This window comes from Martes martes (assembly GCF_963455335.1).
Source record: "Martes martes genome assembly, chromosome: 11".
NCBI classification, from domain to species: Eukaryota; Metazoa; Chordata; class Mammalia; order Carnivora; family Mustelidae; genus Martes; species Martes martes.
This window is the reverse complement of record NC_137899.1, coordinates 24,029,873-24,052,612: the sequence shown is the minus strand read 5'-3', so window position 1 is coordinate 24,052,612 and position 22,740 is coordinate 24,029,873. Positions and strand designations below refer to the sequence as shown.

Genomic DNA, 22,740 nt, shown 5'->3' with positions numbered 1-22,740 from the left:
GGGGTGTCCCCTGTATAGGCTTCATGTGTCTTCCTATTGCTGTGGACATACTGGTGGGTCAGACTGGTCCTCAGCCTGGCTCTCTGCAATTAGTTGCTGTGACAGCTGTGGATGCACTGACAAGCAGGTCTTGTTTCCTATGCAGCCAGCTCAAAGGTCCTGCTGGAGAAACTGCTGATGGGCTGGAGTGTGGCATTATCTCCCCATGTCTACAGGGCAAGAGTCACTTTGGAGAGGGACTGGTTCTAGCCAGGACTGCCTGCCAGATATGGCAGAGTTGGAGCCACTTTGGAGAACACCTCCCAAGGTAGGTGGGTTGGATAGTGTGGGGCTAAAAGAGAATGCCAGGGCAGCAGTCCTAGTAATCAAGAGACGGAGAGCATTAGAATAAGTTCCCCCAAGCAGGCAGCTATCTAGGCTGGGGGAGGGCAAGAAAAATGGCTCCCCCTAGCTCTTTTGTTCCCAAAGAACTCTCTTGCAGATCCCTGCCCTTCCAACACATGTCCTAAAATTAGTCAATAAATCTCCTTCACATATACCCCAAGCACTTTTCAAATTTCTGTTTCTGTGCTGTGTCTCCACAGAGTCATTTAGTATCCTGGATCTTTAAGGGTGGAGGCTTGGTTTCCTATCACCCCCCAAGCTCTCTTAGAGCTAAGCCCTGCTGATTTTTAAAGCTCCCAGAGCTAAGTCCCACTGATTTTCAAAGCCAGGTGTTATGGGGACTCATCTTCGCAGTGTAGGTCCCCAGGGCCAGTGGTGCCTGGCGGGGGGGTCTGATCCCCTCACTCCTCCATGCTTCTGGAGTCCCTCCCATTTGTGGTTCGTTTGGTTCTCTTCTCAAGAGTTTGGTTTTTGACCACATCTCTACCCCTCCTATCCTTTTTGATGTGGACTTCTCTCTGCAAGATATGATCTGCCAATCTTCAGCTTATTTTCAAAGTTAGTTGCAATATATGTAGCAGGTATTGACTCAGTGTGTGATGAGCTCAGGTCCTGCTGTTCCACCATCTTCCCCACGGCTATTCTTGATAGCGGCTGTATATTAGTTAGCTGCTAGTGATTAGAAAATATTCTTTCTCTCATTTTTTTATTCCAGTTGATAGGATTGCACGGAGTAGGAGCTCAACAAATATGTATGGACTGACTTCCTTGGAAAATTGCCAATTCTCTGCCATCTGGCTTCTAAAAATGGACACAAAAGGGTTCAAGCAATGACCATGCAGAAGTTGCTGGATAAAAAGCAACTTGGCATTGGTATAAAGGGCCTCACAGTGAGCGCTCTGTTTCCAGGCCCTCACAGACCACTCTCCCCAATTTCCCACAAGGACTGCTACACACAGACTGAGTGATAACTGAAGAGAAGGAGAAGGAGAGAAAGGTGCATCTCTATACAATTTCTGAGAGTCCAGTAATATTATAAGATTAGTTATGAGTCTGGAAATAAAAGAAAAAATTCTGCCATAGGAGATGGCTTCTAAAGTTAGAGTGGGAACATCTCAATAACAAATTAGTTGCAAAAGAATTTTGTCAGCATTTAGTTAGAATTTGACACTGCTCTTTTCTTTTAGACTGGTGGTGCCTTCTCCAGAGGCCAATTAGAATCTCCTGTGAACCTCTGTAAACTGCTCACGCTCACTCCCCACCTCTGTAGGAATTATCACTGTGGTGAGTTGCTATTACTACTGAGAATATGTCTTATCCCTTGTGTTAAGGCCCTCTGTTTTAAACTGAGTTCCAAGAGCATACAATATGATTCAAGGGAAATAATCCAACCTAACACACTAGTTTCAGGGAAACATTTTTTATAGTTTGGAAGAAAGATAAAGTCACAATAGTGATCTCTTTTTAAAAAGATGCTTACATGTAGCATAATACAACTCAGTCTTAAAAATATCGTATTAAAAAATTTCAAACTTACAGAGAATTAGAATGAATACCTAATACCCATAGTCTACGTTTAACATTGTCAAAAATGTCTTTGAAGTATATAAAGTATACAAACCAAATTTTTAAATATCTATTTCTAAAATACAATCACATTCACATTTTCTTCACAACCACAACTGCATTATCCCAGCTGAGACAATTAACAATAATTGTTTAATATCATCTAATGCCCACTCCATATTCCAACTCTCTGGAATTGTTCCCCCAAATATCTTAAGTAGTTAGTTTGTTCAAACTGGGGTCTAAACAAGGACTGTGTGTTAGCACTGATGATTCAGTTGATATGAAAACTATCCCACTTTTTTCTTTGTTCTGCTTTTCTGTGTTTTTCAATGTTTAATGACTATGAAGGGCAAATAAAGCATGGCCCCAGACTAAATCTGATGAATTCAGTATCTGGGTGTCTTTAATGTATTTTTACAGAAAAAGTTCTAGAAGCCAATTTAAATGTTTTTGTTTTGAATTTGTTTTGATGAGAGGCTGAAGAAGGAGTTTGAGTCTATCATCTAAAAGAATGACTGGAATGCAGGGGGTGTTGGAGGGGGTTCCGTATAGCACTGGTCTCAGCCCCATGGATAGGGAGTCAGAGCCTTAAGGAAAAAGAAACCACAGGGAAAATCCCAAAGAACTGCTCTTATGAGGCACTTGGCACTATTTGTATGACACAAAATGAGAGAAGACATTTCCCCCACTTCTCTTCAGCACACACAGCACCATGCCATCCACTTTTGTCTAACTCTGAAGTTCTGAAAATTTGAAATAATGTGATAAAAATATTACAAAAGTCTTACATTACACCAAATTTTGAAATAATGCAATCCCTCCATTTAAAATTTAATCAAGAAGCATTTCACTCCAAAGCTACTGGGAACGTGGATATTTTGAGTTCCTGCCACATAGTGGTACCATTTTGGCAGGCAAACAGTTGTGGAATTAGTCTTAAAGTGCAAGTTTGATTTGAGGTCTTCATAAAATTATGTCTTTCAAACAATGTGACCACCGGATATGGTTTGAGTAGAGCAACAGTCCAGAGAAAGGAGCACTATTTTGGCATATTAAAGATTTGTGGTTGAAGAAGCCTCAGTCTCCACCTCCATCAGACCTCAGGGCTCTCAAGAAGGCAATAGCCTCAGCGCCGAGGTTCACCTTCAGGCAGCTAAATGGGCTTAGGACAGACCGTGAAGGGGAATTCTTGAATTCACACTGGACAGCTTTGGGATTCCCAAATACAATTGGTTGGAATTTTAAGGGGAAACCAACCTCTTAGATTATGAAGATAGGGACTAGAGGCAGTGAAATTTGGAATATTACTATCAACTTTGTTCTCCTTATATCCTAGGCTGGTGAGGCCTCGGGAAATTTTGTAATAAATGAAAAAATAATGAAATACCAACACCAACCATGAATGCTAACTGACAAACAATACCGAATTTATGGTTCTTTAGTAGTAGTAGTAATTGGTCTCCCTTAATTTTTAACTTTGTTAGATATTGTCCATTTATTACATCTGAGAAAACTGATGTGTTTACATAATGCCAATAGAAGAAAAAATTTTTTACGTCTATAATATTTGAAATACCTACTATAATAATAGGTAAGAACCAAACAAATCTGGTAAGAACCAAACAAAAAACAAATGTAAATCATTAATTTCATATTACAATTTTTGTTTTTTAGCATATTATAACAAACTTTTTCTTCTGGTAGGCAGTTCCTTTTTTTGCTCGGTTAATCCTTGAATTGAGAGATCATACCTTAAATTACCTTAACATATCTCATCATATTTTAAAGAACCATGTCTTTACTTCACTGATGAGCTTCATTACTCTCCCATATAGCATCATTCTAGAATAATGCTAGCAACGTGGTATGGGCTTTGCTACGGATTGAACGTTTGTGTCCGCTAAAATCGGCATGTTGAAACCCAATCTCCAATGTGATAGCATTTGGAGGTGGGGCCTTTGGGAGATGATTAGCCCATGAAGGTGGAGCCCTTACGAACCGAATGGATCGGTGTGTTTGTAAGACACTCCAGGGGCTCCCTCACCCCTGCTGCTATAAGACGAAATAGCACGACGTCAGCAGTTAATGAACCAGGGGCTGTGCTCTCACCAGACATGGAATCTGCCAGCACCTTGATCTTGGACCTCCCAGCCTCCCGAACTGTAGAAACAGACTTCTGTTGTATATAACAGCTATATTTTGTTATAGCACCCAGAACAGACTGCGACACGGTTTATAAATACATGTTGAATGCATTACTTCAAATCCCTCCCGACTCTGATTTTTTTTTTCCCCCCCATGTACTGGAAAAGTTCAAAGAAATAACAAAAATACTAAAAAGAAACCATGTCTTTAATGCAGAAGTGAGCAGTGTCTGTAACAGTACTATGACATGCTATAAAGTGTTGGATTTTTCAAGAGTGATTTTCTTAGATTTTTTATGTTTTGCAAATTATTGAAACAGTCTTTAATGCCCATGGGGGTTCTTATGCCTGGAGACAAACCTTGACTGATATTTGTATTTTTAGGGTTCTATTTAATAAACACTAATTTAAATAAATACAACTTTGAAAAATCAATTTCCTAAACGTATAAATGTTTATTACAAATCTTATGTAAAGTCCCTGAAACAATTTAAACAAAATTAAAAACTTACGAAAATGTCCTTTAGAATTCTCAAATGCCATATATCGTGGACAAGCATACAAAAATGCCCTATCATCAACTATTATTATTTACTTTACACTTATATTTATCTTAACATAAACAATGTGAATCTAGTTCCTATCTTCATCATTTCACACCTTCATTATTTTTATTCCTTCCAGGTTACTGCAATAGTTAGCTTGATGCCTTCTCAGGAAAGAATAATCAACCAAAAATTTTTTTCAAAGATTTTGATTTATTTATTTGACAGACAGAGATCACAAGTAGGCAGACAGGCAGGCAGAGAGACAGAGGAGGAAGCAGGCTCCCTGCTGAGCAGAGAGTCTGATGCGGGGCTCGATCCCAGGACCCTAGAATCATGACCTGAGCCGAAGGCAGAGGCTTTAACCCACTGAGCCACCCAGGCACCCCTAATCAACCCAAGTTTAAAAGAAAAAGGATATTTTGCAAACCAGCAAGGATACAGGATGTGGTTATCAACCAGATGATTCTCATTTGGGGTCCAGGATCTGCCTGCCTCTCCCAGATGATTAAAACCCTAGCCCCTGGAGTCATCAGGTTAGGTTTCCTTTTCATAGTTCACCAGTAAGACTTTTAAGTCCACATCTTTCATTTAGATTTTAGGGTTTTGTTACACAGTGCTCCCTATGATAGAATCATTTTAAAATTCATGGCATTATTTTCAAAGGGAGCAATCTCAGGGACACCAGGGTAGCTCAGTCGGTTAAGTGTCTGCCTTTGGCTCAGGTCATGATCTCAGGGTCCTGGGATCGAGTCCCACATTGGGCTCCCTGCTCAGCGGGGAGCCTTCTTCTCCCTCTGCCTCTGCCTGCTGCTCCCCCTGCTTGTGTTTTCTCTCTCTGTCAAATAAATAACATCTTCAAAAAAAGAATAAAATAGGGATGCCTGGGTGGCTCAGTTGGTTAAGCCGCTGCCTTCGGCTCAGGTCATGATCCCAGGGTCCTGGGATCGAGTCCCACATCGGGCTCCTTGCTCAGCAGGGAGCCTGCTTCTCTCGCTGCCTCTGCCTGCCTCTCTGCCTGCTTGTGTGTACTCTCTCTCTGACAAATAAATAAATAAAATCTTAAAAAAAAAAAAAGAATAAAATAAAAAATAAAAGGGAGCAATCTCCAGGACATGTTAAGTGAGAAGAGCAAGAAGCAGAAGGCTACGTATCGTCTGCTACTTCCATGTAAGAAGTTGAAGGGGAGGAGAATACAGTGTATTTGCTCATAGTTTTCAAAAGAAAACAATGGAAAAACTATATAGATAAACTACAAACGGCTAAAATTGAATACTTAAAAAAAGGGATGGAATAGGTAAGAGAAAAAGGTAGGAATAGAAGCACTATTTCTCAGAACACTGATTTTATTGTTTTGATTTTGCTGCCATGTACTATTATACATAATTGGAAAAGTAGAATTATATCAAAGAGGAAAAAAAGATGACTATCAGCACAAAGAAAGAATTATTTTGGGTAACAAAAAAAGTATTATTTTTACTGAAAATATTTGGTAGGATATATACATCTTAATGACAAAAAGAATTGTATTCTTTTGGAGTTGCATACTTTTCTTAAACCACATTCAGTGGGGGTTTTTGTTTTTTATTTTAAATATTTATTTATTTTGAGATAGAGAACACAAGTTTGGGGGATGTTAGGGGCAGAGGGAAAGGGAGAAGCAGACTCCCCACAGAGTGGGAGCCCAATGCAGGGCTCGCTCCCAGGACCCCACGATCATGACCTGAGCCAAAGGCAGACACTTAACCAAGTGAGCCACCCAGGAGCCCCTGCATTCAGTGGTTTTATTGTTAATGGTCTTATAGTATTGTTATTACAAAACAGTTATGTGTGTGTTGTAAGATGAAACTAATAAGCAATTACGTTACTATCTATAGGAATGAAGATTCATAAAAAGTCAGTCAACCAGACTACTGGGTGTCCCCCCATGTGATGCCCATAACACCCCCTATGCAGCTACTCTTGTCACCAAGAGGAAAAAAGGAAAAAAAGAACCTGAATATCAAGTCTGTATATCTAACTACAAACTTGCAGGAAATACAAGAAACAGAGCAAATGAAATAATGCCAGAGGAAACAATGAGAGTGTGGGACATTTTACAAGACAAATGATGTTTTCCTCAATAAAGAAGTAGCATGGAAAATAAGGAAGTAGATTAATTACAAGAGGCATTCGATCTGACACCCAAGTGCCATGTGGACCCTCCATGGATCCCAATTTGACAGACCCATGTGTAAAAAAGGGATTTTTGAGACAATTTGAGAAACTCAAATATGGGCTGAATATGGAATATATATATATATATATAATCAGCCTGATGTGATGTTCAGGAATTATTGCTAATTTCATGACATAGACGATGGTACTGGGCTGTACTCTCTAAACATGTTATTTTTTAGTTAGAGATACATATTGATGTATTTACTGGTAAAATAATATAATTCCTGGGATTTGCTTTCTAATACTTCAGTAAAAAAAGGAGGAGGGGGCAAAGGGAGAATGATTAATAAGATTGGCAAAATTGTTGATTATTGTTTAAGTTGGATGAGGGGGGATCATTATGGTGTTCTTTTTGTGTGTTGTGTTTCCATTTTTCCATGATAAAAAGAGTTTCAAAATGTTATAGATGCCTTTTCCTCTTGTAATTAGTACCCATCTGGAGATTTCATTTCCTAAGCAATGAGAATCAAGTCTGTGAAGTTAGTTTCCTCATGACAATGGTGGATTCTTTGATCTTGGAACACAGAGACAAAATGTCTTTCTATTTGCTATTATGAGAACAGTTCCTACTTTTCTGCAACTATGTGGCTTACTCACAGTTTCCTTCTCTGTTTGCACAAACAGAAACAAACACATAGTTATAAATAGCCATATGCAGGCGGTCCTTGCAGGACAGTGTCCTGACAGATCATAAAAATGATTTCACACTGAAAGCATACAAAACAATCTTAATAATTGGAACAATTACAATTGTTTGTGATCTTCAAAATGTTTTGTCAAGCTATATACAGAAGAATGAAACTCTACCATTCTCTCACCCCATACTCATAGATAAACTCTAAATGGATGAAAGACCTCAATGTGAGACAGGAATCCATCAAAATCCTAGAGGAGAACATAGGCAGTAACCTCTTCAACATCGGCCACAGCAACTTCTTTTCTAGACATGTCTCCAAAGGCAAGGGAAACAAAAGCAAAAATGAACTTCTGGGACTTCATCAAGATAAAAGTCTTCTGCACAGCAAAGGAAATAGTCAACAAAACAAATAGACAACCATGGAATGTGAGAAGATACTTGCAAATGACACTACAAAGGGCTGATATCCAAGATCTATAAAGAACTCCTCAGACTCAACACACACAAAATAGATAATCACATCAAAAAATGGGCAGAAGACATGAACAGACACTTCTCCAAAGAAGACATACAAATGGCTAACAGACACGTGAAAAAACAACATCATTAGCCATCAGGGAAATTCAATCAAAACCACATTGAGATACCACCTCATACCAGTTAGAATTGAAAAGATAAAAAACAACAAATGGTGGAGAGGATGTGGAGAAAGGGTAACCCTCTTACACTCTTGATAGGAATGCAAGCTGGTACAGCCACTTTGGAAAACAGTGTGGAGGCTCCTCAAAAAGCTAAAAATAGAGTTACCCTATGGCCCAGCAATTACACTACTGGGTATTTACCTCAAAGATAGAGGTGTAGTGAAAAGAAGGACCGTATGCACCCCAGTGTTCATAGAAGCAATGTCCACAATAGCCAAACTATGGAAGGAACCAAGATCCCCTTTAGTAGATGAATGCATAAAGATCTCCATATATACAATGGAATATTACTCAGCCATCAGAAAGGATGAATACCCAATATTTGCATCAACATGGACAGAACTGGAGGAGGTTATTCTAAATGAAATAAGTCAAACAGAGAAAGACAATTATCATATGGTTTCACTTATTTGTGGAGCATAAGGAATAGCATGGAGGACATTAGAAGAAGGAAGGGAAAAACAAAGGGGGGAAATCAGAGGGGAGAGAGGAACCATGAGAGACTATGGACTCTGGAAATCAAACTGAGGGTTTTAGAAGAATGGGAATGGGTTAGCCCAGTGATGGGTATTAAGGGTTAGGCTTAGAGAGACACATATTGCAGGCATGTATTGCATGGATTACTGGGTGTTATACGCAAACAATGAATCACGGAACACTACATCAAAAACTAATGATGTACTGTATGGTGACTAACATAACATAGTAAAAAAAATTATAAAGAAAAAAAATGTTTTGTCAAAACATTAAAAACTCTCTTACCAGCAATTATAGCTGTATAAGAAACTGTATGGGAAAGAAAAATGGAAAAAAAAAAACGAACAAAGCTGATATTTGCTATACTGTAATTGAAAATATTGGAAACTTTAAGGATTAAAGTATTCTTTGTAAAAAAATGTTTTTCATTTTCCTCTGAGGGTGAAGGAGAGATAAATTAATATATTTTCAACTGTGGCTGAGCCCTCTAACTCAGCAATCCTAGGCACCTGGAGATTTACCTTTTGTGAAGTCACATCTAGTTTCTATTTTTCCTACCTTATAATACGAAGTGGGCATTTTTTCTATGCCTTGGTGAGTTGTCATACTCCCTTCTAAGTCCGGATGAGCTTCCCATAGTTTTCCCTTTGCATGTTCAACATCATGAAATATCTCTGAGAATTCCTTTTCTAATAAAACTATGGTTTCTCAGAATTCCCTGCAATTCTTGAAAAGATTCTCTATAGGCTTCTAGCTACACATTGGGCACAATCTGATTATATTTCATAAAATCACTTTCAAGATATTGACAATGAGGTAGACTCCTCTACCCCTCTACCCCAGGTTGTTACTAATTTTAGTATTTTATAGCAATGATGTTTAAGCTTTTCTCATATGACATTATACTCAAAGTGGAATTATTCTAGAGTGTAAGGCGGGGATGAGAGACCTAGAATCCCATTCCCTGGGTCTCCCCCTCAGCTCCTGAGGTGACCCCCCCCAAAACACCTCCAAGAATACAGTTTGCTGATATCTGCACTTGATAGTAGATAGAGTCCATGGCTGATAAAGTGAAGTCATTAAGACATCCACACACCATGATGCAGATCAACTAGGATTCGTCCTGTGGATTCTTCCCAGCATGCTGGTCCTCTGAATCATCCCAGCCTTGGCAGAAATATCCTATACCTCCATTGCTGTCTCTCTGTTGCAGACCCTTGATTAGAATCCAGTGCTACCCTCCACCCAGCCTTCCAACCGATGCCTCAGACTGATCTGGCTCTCAGCATCCACGTGACTGGGGCTCTGATTCCACCTTCCAGTGCCCGACATCACCAGCAACTCCCGATGCTTATGCTTTCCTAGACATCAGCCTAGACATCAGATCTAGAGGTATCACATGCGGTTCTACACACACGTAATTTGCGTTGGTATTTCTCTACCCACATGCCTTTGGCTATTTTAGCTTCTCTCAGATACACAGTCTTTGTTCTAAAAGGCTCCATGTCCTGAATTACTTCCTCCCCCTCTTTACAAGGTCAAAACCAGCTGTTGGAGTTGGTCATTCCTTACATTAACAATCGGGTCTGGGGGCTGCCTGGGTGACTCAGTCATTGAGTGTCTGCCTTCAGCTCAGGTCATGATCCTAGGGTCCTGGGTTCAAGCCCCACATTGGGCTCCCTGCACAGCAGGGAACTTGCTTCTCCCTCTCCCACTCCCCGGTCTTGTGTTCCCTCTCCTGCTGTCTCTCCAATAAATAAAATCTCAAAAAACAAAAAACAAAAAACAATCAGGTCTGGCTTTTAAGTTGGACCTCATTAATATCTGGCCCTATCTTTAGAAGTGTAATCCCAGGGCAGATGGCAAAGAGAATGGAGAAGGGGTAGAAGATAGAAGGAAGTTGATTAGAACAGAGAGAAAATATCCTCCTTTAAAGTTTTCCATAATGCTGTGTTTATCATTATAAAGATACAAGAGAGGAGGAGGAGGAGAAAGAGGAAAGGAGGAAATACAAAGATTTTCTCAGAAGTGAAAGAATAAAGGTTTGGTAAATGCTTCTTGAAATTTTGGGGAGGTTACTATGAACATGGCTCTGTGGGTATGTGTGCGTGCACGCACGTGTGTGTGTGTGTGTGTGTGTGTGTGTGATGTTCCTTCACTTTTCTGAATGCCTCCAATTCCAAAACACTTTGACCTCATACATGTTATAAAATCTAATGCTATTTGAGAACTTCCAACAAAACTTATTTTTAAATGTTTGATTACTAATACTGACCAGCTGATCATCCAGGCCAAAGAGTTGCTCCATATAAGTTTCAGACAATCTCCGAATTTTTGGCCTCATTGATGGATCGATGCACATATCCCTTTAATAAAATCGTCAAACAGAGGCAGACATTTCACTTCATAGTCGTTAGTTTTATCATTAAATCAGCAATTTGAATCAGTGATTCCATGGGTGGAGGGGAAGGAAGAGATACTTTGGGGAGAAGCATATCAAAATCACCTGCAGGGCTTTTTCAAACCACCCCTTCCTCAAGATTTTGCTGTGCGTCCCAAGAGGGCATGCCTCCCTTTCTTCACCCCCAACTTGAAATAACTGCCTTGTGAGGACATGATTGATGACAGAGGGCTGTATTTCTCAGTTAAGAACCAGTGGGCAAACTGTTCCTATTGACGTCTTTGGGAATTACAAGCCTGTGGAGGGATTCTTCAGCCATCTTGAAAATGGAAGCGTTCATTGGCAAGACCTCTTCCGTTACCACACAATGAGGGTTTTACCTTCAAAATAAAATATCTTCCTACTGTAAAGCAAAGCAATACTCACCAGAGAAGACTTTCAAGACCATTTTCCATGATAGTAATGATCATTTCCTGTAAATATTTCAGCGGATCCTCAGGACATGTAATAAGTAGGCCGCATAACAGAGCCTAGGGAAAATGAAACAAATCACTCTCCCTGGGTTTGTGTGTTCTTACTAAACAGCAGATGGGATTTTCTCCTACAATTACAAAGTTAAATAATGTGACAGTTTTTTAGGTCAACGTGCCCCCTCCTTTTATCCAGTGTTAGTATTTTGTTGAAGTCAAACTAAAATGCTTCCCTTTACTATTGAAAGAAAAATCCATTGTCAACGACACAATAGGGTTGCTGCTTAGTGTTTTCCCCTATGTGAGCAGAGCTTTGTAGCCAAATTGAAGACATAGTTGTGGTACTTTTGACCAGTGGGTTCTACCCTTTTTGAGGATGAAGACCCCTGGCTGACTTCTTTCTCCCCCAGAGCTAGAGAATATAATTGCACAAGAGGTCAGTGATTCTCATCACAGTTGCAAGATGAATGTAAATAGTATTCTGTGACCTAAGGGGTGAAGTCTTCTATTCCCCGGAGGCCAGACTTCTGGTAGCTCCCTGAACAGTCCTGACTAAAGGCCCTTCTGCCTTCTGGCACTTTAGGGCCTGAGTCCCCAGAATACTGAGTTTCTCTACTTCCCACTCCTCGCCACGTCCGTCATTCATTCGGTTGTAGCACCCCGAGAACATTTACCTCAGAATCACCTGGGGGTTGAACAAGTGAAGATGGGGCCCCGGGAGCTGCATTTTGAGGGGCTCCCCAGGTGATTCTTGAACACACTAAAGTCTGAGAACGAGGGCCTAAATGGAGCGCAGCGTTAAGGTGATTTTTGTGTAAGTTGGGATCTAATTAATGAATATGAGAAATTACTTATTTCTTTATATTTCTAAGTTCCACAGATTAGAAAACGACAGTCCCTGAAGAGATATCCTGCAGAAGTCAAATCAAGTTAAAAGGATAAGCCTCTGGAACACTAATAAAGGCATAAGGAACTAGCAGAGTTCAAATGTTCACCTTCTGGGTAAGAAATCTCATTGTTCTTTTTCCCACTGGTCAAAATAAAACAGGCTGAGGCTTTATAGAATTAATGTGTGAATGCTACATAGCCGTGTGCTAATAAGAAAATCATAATTAGTGAACCAATAGCTTTTTTCCTGCCCAATGAAAATAAAAATTACAAAACCACTAGCTTGGACTTTATAAGCAGAGGCAAAATATGCAAACATTCCCACAAGATGAACGTTTGACTCTCAGAAAACATCAATTAGGGCTTTATCAAGGCTAGGTTTCTTAGTGAAAACCTACACAACGAAGGACAAAAAAGACCAAGTTTCACAAAACATGTGTGCAATCCTCCACTTTCTTTTGGTTCTGCCCAGCTCCGTTCCCAATATTTTTCAAATATTCTGAAAGGTGTCTGGGGACTGATGACGAGTGTAGGTTATTCAGGGCAATTGTTTCTTGTTTTTTCTTTTTTCTATTTTTTAAGGTTTTATTGATTTATTTTAGAGGCTGGGGCAGAATGAGAGGGAGAGTCTTAAGCAGACTCTGTGCTGAGCATGGAGGCCAACGTGGGGCTTGATCTCATGACCCAGAGATCATGACCTGAGCCAAAACCAAGAACTGAAACAGATTGTGCCACCCAGGCATCCCCAGGACGTTGTTTCTATTCCTTTCTACTACTACCCATCTTTCAAGGAACAAGATAATGCAGTAGCTGGAGTCCACTGGGTTTAAATCCTGGATCTGCAATCTTCTAATGTGGAAACTTAGACAAGTTACTCCTCTGTTCCTGTTTCCTTACCCATACATGGGATCATAAAGGTACATATGTCATAGGCTATCATGAAAATTAAGTGAACTAATATATGTAAAGTACTTTGAATAGTGTCTAGCATAAAATAAGTACTCAACAGATAATAATGATAATGTATTATATTATCATATATAATAATGATAACAAGCCATCACTTGTTTTTTAACCGTTCCACTGCTAATTCTTACCTCCATTAGAGGGAAAGACTTGAGCAAAGAGAAAAGAAATTCAAATTCAAAGAAATGCAAAGCCATTCCCTTGTACCACTCAAAGCCAGTGGGATGACAGAGGGATTGATTTCATTGATTTCATACCAAGCCTAATGGAAAAGATTAGGACAATGTATTTGCGGGGAAATGATTAGGAGAGAGAACTTGATAGAACAATAGTTTAAACATAAAATAGTAAGACAGTAACTGTCTATGAGAACTGTGGGTAGATGTAAAACACTTAAGAGAGCAAGTCCTTATTTTTTTCAAGATTTTATTTTTAAATCATTTTTACACCCAACATGGGGCTTGAACGCACATCCCTGAGATCAAGAGTTGCATGTTCCATCCACTGACTGAGCCAGCCAGGCACCCTGAGAGCAAGTCTTTTCAGATATGCAGATAAGTATGGTAAAATATACTAAGGGCCTAAGTAGCAACGCAAAAATTAATTGCTTCATCAGTACAAAGGTAAAGTGATTGCAAAAGGCTTGTGAAGTCCTCAATAGTTGGAGAAACTTCCAAGGGTCAAGGAATGGGCAGAAGGTTTACAGGTAGGGTCTTTCTCTTGCAAGAGCAAAACCTCATGGGCGTAGACCAGTTTGGCTGGAGTAAAGGGTTCAGGCGAGACAGAAGCAGACATAGCCATTCTGTGAAGAAGCCGGAATTCTATACCAAGACCTGGGACTGGGTCCTCCTCTAGAATCCTCCAGGCCATTTATGATCAAACCCCAGCAAGATCAATCACGTGGCCAAAGGCCAATCATCAGAGCTTCGTGGCTCATTTTGCTTCCTAATATCCCACTAGGGATGACCTGGACTTTTAGAGGATATATTCTTGCTTTTGGGTTTCACAGATGAGGCAAAGAAGGGCCAGGTGATTCACAGAGTGAGTAGGTTTTTAAACTACAAACTCAGGGCTCCTCCCTTGCACATAGCATGCACTCACACAAAATTGTCCACATGTGTATCTTCCATCAGAACTTGAGGGATATTTTTTTCCACATTATCTATCTGGAAATATTTTATGCATATGCAAACCCACAAACACGTTCTTCTTTTATGGTAGAATAGGGTGCCTGTGTGGCTCAGTCACACAGACCCTCAGTTAAGGGTCTGACTTCAGCTCAGGGTATGGTCCCAGGGTCATCAGATCAAGCCCCAGATTGGTCTCCTTGCTCAGTGGGGAATCTGCTTCTCCCTCTTCTTCTGCCCCTCCCCCAGCTTGTGCGCACGCTCTCTCTCTTTCTCTCAAATAAATAAAATCTTTAAATAAATAAATAGATGGCAGAATAACCAACATATAGTTTTCACCTTGTTTGTTTGGGGTTTTTTTAGATGAAGATTGCTTTTAAAAATGCAATGTCAGAATCACAAAGTTACAGAAACCTCTTTCCTTATGAATAGGCTTAAGTTTCTTTTTTTCCTTTTTAAAGAATTTATTTATTTATATGACAGTGAGAGAGAGAGCCCGAGCGAGCATGAGCAGGCTCCCCGCTGAACAGGGAGCACAATGAGGGGGGCTCCATCCCAGGAGCCTGAGACCATGACCTGAGCTGAGCTGAAGGCAGATGCTTAACCAACTGAGCCACCCAGGCGCCCTGGAATAGGTTTAAGTTTCTGTTCAAAGTCTCTTGTACCTCCCTAAGCCCCCCAAACAAGCCCCAAGTGACATCTCACAAACACTTGCCATCCCCACCTCTGGTAGAAATGGAGTTGGCATGCCATTGTGTCATTTGGGGGGACCTCTTAATTTGTTTCTGTGAAAGTTAATAAGTTAAAAATGTGAAAATACAAAAGTTTCTGCGTCTTCTTGACATTTAAATAGAGGGTGCCAAATTTTTACTTTAGAAACTCCGTAACTGAAAATATAGTGAAGATTATTGAAAAGGGTCAGCCGGCTTTGGCCATTCAGGAGGGACCTCAGGGAGAGGAAGATGCCCCTTGAGGGGTTTTAAGGCAGAGTGGACATGCGAGGAGACGGTTTCCATGAGGTAAGAGCAAGACAATGGATTCTGATACCTGCTGGATTGCACCGGGCCCGACAGGGAGGCACCCATCAGCTGTGGAATCCCTAGACAAGCGAATTGCTACTGGAGAAAAAAGTAATCATATACTTTTTTGGTTATTTAAGTGTTCCACGAATTTGCCTCTGGAACTACATCTGTGAATTGGGGGGCTGGTCTAAGGGAACTCAGCAAACGTAACTGCCCTCAAGAGAAGCCACAACCTTTTAGCCCCAAGGTCCCATAAAATGAGTCAGGGTGTCCAGTTCCTTCTGTCCCACATTGGCTGGCAGTCTCTTGCTCCCATAACCAACAGCTCCTTGTTCTTGCCTCTCTAGTAAATATTTGCAGCTATTAGTCCCTAAAAGAAAATACCCAGGAATAGTCTATGTGATATAGAAATAAATGCAATATTTTAAAAATACAAATTGGGATCAATCACGAGAGAAACATAAAACATAAATATCATAAAAATTTAAAAAGTTTTATAGTATTTCTAAAAATAGAAAACTTTGCATAAGGATCATGATTTGTAACTTAAATACGCCCTCTGCTGGGAATATCTAGTTTTGCAAACTGAATCTTAAACAGAAATGAGATCTTAGGTTTGAAGAACACTTTTCCGTTCTCACGACAACCACTACATGTAGATGTTTAATAATTTGGTAGACACTTTACCCATAGTATCTCCCCCATCTCTGGTCCCATGGGGTAGGCCTTGTCTGTACACAGTGAGCTCGCTCCTGACTAGTAGAAAACAGAGAGAGAAACTGATCTCTAAATATTACTGACAACGTATGTCTGAAATTCTACCAAATTCTACCAATAAGGCTTCATCGTGTATTGCCCCTATCTTAATATATTTTTAAATACAAATGTCTCGGGGTGCCTGGGTGGCTCAGTGGGTTAAAGCCTCTGCCTTCAGCTTAGCTCATGATCCCAGGGTCCTGCATCAGATTCTCTGCTCAGTGGGGGGCCTGCTTCCCCCTCTCTCTCTGCCTGCCTCTCTGCCTACTTGTGATCTCTGTCTGTGAAATAAATAAATAAAATCTTTTAAAAAGTCTTAAATAAATACATACATACATACATACATACATACAAATGTTTCTTGTAAGGAATATATCCAAGGAGATGTCCACAGTGGTGGGGTGAGTATTTCAGAGTTCTCAGAAATATCTCAGTGAGTGAAGAACCAAAAGATAATTCTCAGTTTTCCCACAGTTCCATCTAGGTGCAGGCTCTGAGTCTCCACGGGCAGACATTTTTTAAAAACCTTTGAATTTCTAAAATATACTTTTCCTGAATTTAAAATGGTATATAGAGAGTAAAACTTTTATTGCGCCCAGATTTACAAGTATGTGATCAATCAGTTCATTTATTTCAAACCGAGAATTAAAGTTTAAAAAATACTTGCCTCCAAGGTCTTAAAAAAACAAACAAACCCTTCTATTTCTCAATGTTTCTATCTCTTGTACAAACAGTACATGTAGATTACATGGAAGGCATATTAGATGCTGGTGGTCCATGATGGAAATAGACCAGCTTGTTGCAGACAGCATGAGGCTATGAACCATGGAGGAGGATATTATTTTGGGACAGAAAACAACTGTGGTGATTAATCACAGTGATTTCAAATTCATCTTGTGAAATCAGAAAAAAAAAAAAATCTTTAATCCCCCCCTCCAAGTTCATGAGAATCTCAAAATATATCCACATAGGACCAGAACTGTTCTTTGATGCTGCAGGATGGGTGGAAAGGGAAGCAGTAGAGCTCTCTTCTCCCAATGCCCCTTCTCCAGCCATAGAGCATTCCTCCTAGGAGTCAGGACAACCCTGGGATTCTGCTAACACAGAACCAAAAAACCTTTGGAATCTACCAGCATGCAATTAGGCACACACAGGCCAGCCTGCAAACTGAACCAAAGTGAGAGGGTTTTATGAAGGTGCTAGTTGGGGCAGACACTGAGCCATCTAGGAATGAGGTGTCCAGGAGACCTCAGTCATGTGACCAGAGCCAAAGGGATCTCATCCCAGGGAGACCAGACACAGGCCTGCAACAGGCCAGCCAGCTGTACCTGGGATGAGAAACCTTAGCTTCCCAGTAATAAATGCTTTACTGCTCCCTGTGCTTTCTTTATTGCTTTCTAGTTTATTTGGTAACAGCATGCAAAAGCAAAAAAAGGGGGTATTTTTTCCTCCATTTAGGCCAGCATTTCAGTATTTTCTTTTAATATATGAACATTTTTTTCTGATTATAAAAATAGTATATGGTCTATGCAATTTGGAAAATTCAGAGAAAATATAAAGAAGAAAATAAAAATCAACCATCATCCTGTCAACCAGAAATAACCTCTAATAAAACTTTTAACTTCAGTCTCTCCACAATGCATATATTTTTTACAAATTAAATTTTAAAATTATAGTTTTACAAATTAAAATGAGGATTATGTATTGTTATTGTATATCTTTTTGGGGGGTATCCCTTTTTTTTTCTTGGTTGTGAAACATTTTTCCACGTCTGGTCAAAATTCTTCAAAACATCATGTACTGGGGCTCCTGGGTGGCTCAATCAGTTAAGTGTCTGCCTTCAGCTTAGGTCATGATCTCAGGGTCCTGGGATGGCGTCCAGTGTCAGGCTCCCTGTTTGGGGGGGAGTCTGCTTCTCCCTCTCCCTCCGCCCCTCCCTCCACATTCATGCTCTCTCTCTCAAATAAATAAATAAATAAATAAAATCTTTAAAAATTAAAAAAAAAAATGTATTGAGATTGGTTGGTAATCTACTACAAAAAATAGTACCATAAATTTTTATAACTTCTAAATGGTTGGCCATCTAAGTTGTTTCAAACTTTGTCCCATTATTAAAAATTATATGATGTAAAATTTTCACTATTAATGATGAAATGTACATATATCTTCATCTCTGACTACTTTGTTAGGATAGATTGCAAGAATATAGAATCAGGAGGTATGGAGTTTTTTTGTTTGCTTGTTTTTTGTTTGTTTTAAAGATTTTATTTACTTATTTGACAAACAGAGATCACAAGTAGGCAGAGAAGCAGGCAGAGAGAGAGGAGGAAACAGGTTCCCTGCTGAGCAGAGAGCCCAGGACCCTGAGATCATGACCTGAGCTGAAGGCAGAGGCTTAACCCACTGAGCCACCGAGGCCCCAGGAGGTATGTTTTGAAACTCTTCATACATATCTCAAAATTGCTTTCTAAAAAGGTATTACTAATATTTCTAAAAAGGTATTACCAATTTATACTCTCATTAACAGCCAATGTGAGTGTCCATTTTACCTTGCAAGCACTGATAATTATAAAATTATAAATTATAAAATTCTAATTCTTGTTGATTTGAAAACAGTAATTCATTTCATCTACATTTTGTTTTGCCAGTGTGGTTAAATAGGAGTTTTCTTCCACTGACTAGCTGTTATGGGCTAATTGTGTTCCCTCAAAATTTATGTGTTCAATGTGATGATATTTGGAGATGGGACCTCTAGAAGGTATTCAGGGCTGGATGAGGTCATGAGAATAGGGTCCTCATGATAAAATTAACACTGTTATAAAAAGAGACACCAGCTAGCTAGCTTGCTGTCTCTCTGCCATGGGAAGGCACAGTGAGAAGGCAGGTGTCTGCGAGCCAAGACGGGTGCCATCACCAGAACCCACCCATGTAGGCACCCTCATTTCACACTTTGAGCCTCTGGAACTATGAGAAGACAAATTTCTGTGACTTAAGCCCCTCAATACAATGGTATTTTATTATGGCAGTCCAGGCAGACTAAGACACTAGCCATCTCTGATTTTGCAAACATTTTATTTGTCCTTTATTGGGATGGCTTCATTTGGATAGGATTAGGGAGGTAGCTATAACTGTATCCAAAGAGGGACAACCCCAGAGAATGAGAACTTCAGAAGGACCGAACCAAGGCCACTTGTTGAATCTCCATCTGTGTGGCCGAAAGCCTCCCCTAGAGTCCTTCTCAGCTATGGGTTTATTTTGTTTTGTTTGTTTTGTTGAGAGAGAGAGAGAACACATGAGCACCAGGGTGGGTGGGGGGAGGGGCAGAGGGAGAGAGCGAATCTTAGGCAGGCTCCACACCCACCACAGAGCCCAAGGCGGGGTTCGATCTCATGACCCCAAGATCAAGACTTGAGCCAAAATCAAGAGTCGGATGCTTAACTGACAGAGCCACCCAGGCAACCCTCCACTGTGGGTTTAAAGGGGTTTGTGGTTTGAAACAACAAACCACATCAACAGTTTGTCCATTCAGGCTGCTGTAACAGAACACTATAGACTGAGTGACTTATAAACAACAGAAACTTCTCAATAGAAATTTATTTCTAGAAGCTGGGAAGTCCATGATCCAAGTACAGGAAGATTCTGTGTCTGGTGAGAGGTGCTTCCTGGGTCACAGACAGCTGTCTTCTCACAGTGCCCTCACATGATGGACGGGAGAGGGATGTCCCTCAGGCCTCCGTTATAAGGGCACTAATCCCATTCATGAGGGCTTTACCTCATGACTTAATCAACTCCCAAAGGCCTCATCTCCAATACCATGACATGGGAGATTAGGTCTCAACATAGGAATCTGGGTAGACAGAACATTCAATTGATAGAATGCTTTTATCACTTTCTTCATTTTCACAATAAATCTAAATAATAATAAATAATAATAATAAATAATAATTAATAATAATAAATAATAAATAAAATAAATAAATAATAAATAATAATTATAAATAATAATAACAAATCCATAAATAAATAAAAATAATAATAAATAAAATAATAATAATAAATAATAAATAATAATAATAATAAATCTAAAAATCTATTTTTTAGATTTGAAAATAGACATCAATTTCCTTTGGTGTGTGTGAGAACAGCTGTCCCATGTGTGACCCCGCTGATCACTGGGAAGGAGGAAACTATGTTGATTGGCCATTAGACTGACCCTTCACCCTCACTGTGCCACTCAGGCTTTTGCTAAAGTTCTAGAAGCCTCGTGCTCTTGAAAAGTACAACCTTAGAGACACAATGATCATTTCCAGGTCCAGGGTAATTTTCCTTGGCTTATTAAATGTTAATATAGTCTAGACCTGCACTGTCTAATATAGTAGGAACTAATTACATGTGGCTATTGAGTACTTCAGACATGGTTAGTCCAAATTGAGATGGGCTGTTTAAGTGTAAAATACATACCCAATTTTGAAGACTTAATATGATTCTATTTATATTGAGTCCATGTTGAAATGATTATACTCTGGGACCGGTTTTATAAAATATATTATTAAAATTAGCTTCACCCATTTATGTTTCTTTAGTGTTTCACAGAACACCCAAATAGACAAATGCACAGAGAATGCAAGAGAAATGTCTGAACTAAAGACAGCTTCAGATTCACAGCTGCAAGTGCCTAAAGCCACTGAGAAATTTTCTACTAGCACATGGTAGATGCCCAACAAACATTTGCTGATGGAGTGGTCTGACGTCCCCTCCTTACCACTCTTGCTGTCCCCCAAGAAAAAAAAAGGCTGGCTGGTGCCAAGACCCAATTTGTTGTTTGAAAAATGTTACCTGACTAACATGAGTTGAACATACAATCCAATGGTCTTTGAGATGGGTGTACAAACCTCTAGGAACCCCAAACCATTTCTCCTTGTGGGCACAGGATAATCAGCAGTGGCTCCCAGGGCTGCGCACTTCCCCATGGACATCCAGTGATGGTATATCTCTGTCCTGGCACTCCAACCAGCAACTTGATGTCAACTGGCCTGGATCACATCTTGCCTTCTCTCATGATTACCACCACCCACATTGTCACAGACACTGTGGCCAGAGAACCTTATTGTTGGAAGCCAGTAAGGGCTGGACCACCAGGGACAGAGATAGTCGGTTTCCCTGAAGCATATGGTCTATGTGGGGAAGAGGGAGGTTATAGAAGAATATAAGAAATATTAGAAGGAAGAGGGAAACGCATATTGTGTGGGCAACTTTTTAATGTCCAGTGTACATCTACTCCTGGGGAACACAGAAAGGGAAGAGGAAAAGAAGGAATAAATATGTAGAAGGGTTGAAACCCACTTACTGGGTGACACTGCTGTGATTCCCATCTTATTTGTCCACATAATGCTTGTAACTGCAACTTGACCCCAGATTCCCCTTGTATGAGCAAGCCACATGTGGCTAATTGTATGGCCATGACAATATCTCCCATCCCACGGGCTATTGTCACAACGTGACTTTAATATGCCTCCCATCACAAAGTGGGGTCTATATTCCCTCCTCTTAAATCTTGGTGAAATAATGTTATGTTGACTTCTGAGCCGAGGTCACACATGGTGGTATAACTTCTACCTAGTTCTCTGGAGATGCTTGCTCTTAGAACGGAGCCACCATACTGTGTATGGAAGTCCAAGTTGCTCATGAAGAGGCCCATTTGGAGAAACCAAGCCTCCTGGCTCACAGACATAGCTGACCCTCCGCCCCCAACCAACGCCCAGCACCAATTTGCCAGGTATGTGAGCAAACCATCTTGAAAGTGGGTCTTTAACTCCTGTTCATCCACCCCAGATGGTACCACATGGAGCAGAGACAAGCTCTCCCTGAAAAACCTTTCAGAATTCAGATTTTTGAGCAAACGAAATGATTCTTGCTGCTTTAAGCCACTAAGTTTTGCAGCTGTATTACATGGCAATGGATAACTGATAAAGCGAGCAAATATAAAAGAACTACACAGCCCAAACAAACCTGTCTAGCATTCGTCCCTAGCTATGTACATTATGAGAAAAAACACCCAGCCATTACTATCCTTTAACATTTTATTATGGAAAACTTCAAACATACAGAAAGTAAACGAGTATCATGAACCTCTATGAACCCATCACTCAGTTTCAACAATTACCCCATTCAGAGAGTCTTCAAAGTTATTCATGTTAACAATGATTTTAAAAATAACAACACTTTAAAGAAAACAGGAAATGATAGATAAAATGGATGAAACATACAAAATTTTCATCAAAATGTATAAAAAAGAATCAACTGATAATCCTGAAATGGAAAAATATACTGTTGGAAATTAAGAATCCATTTGATATATTTAATAGTAGACAGGACACAGCATAAAACAGAATCAATAGGGACACCTGGGTGGCTCAGTGGGTTAAGCCTCTGC

The 22,740-nt window shown here is 39.9% G+C and overlaps 1 protein-coding gene across 1 annotated transcript in view; it reads right to left on the bottom strand.

Annotated features, from left to right (window-relative positions):
- Positions 1 to 22,740, bottom strand: part of FBXL13 (F-box and leucine rich repeat protein 13) — a gene marked incomplete at both ends in the record, with an annotated part of 240,961 nt that overhangs the window by 215,252 nt on the left and 2,969 nt on the right. The window contains 2 exons of the mRNA XM_080818712.1: positions 10,953 to 11,043; positions 11,505 to 11,608. Of these exons, the coding sequence (XP_080674838.1) occupies positions 10,953 to 11,043; positions 11,505 to 11,608 (195 nt within the window). The remainder of the gene's footprint in view (positions 1 to 10,952; positions 11,044 to 11,504; positions 11,609 to 22,740) is intronic.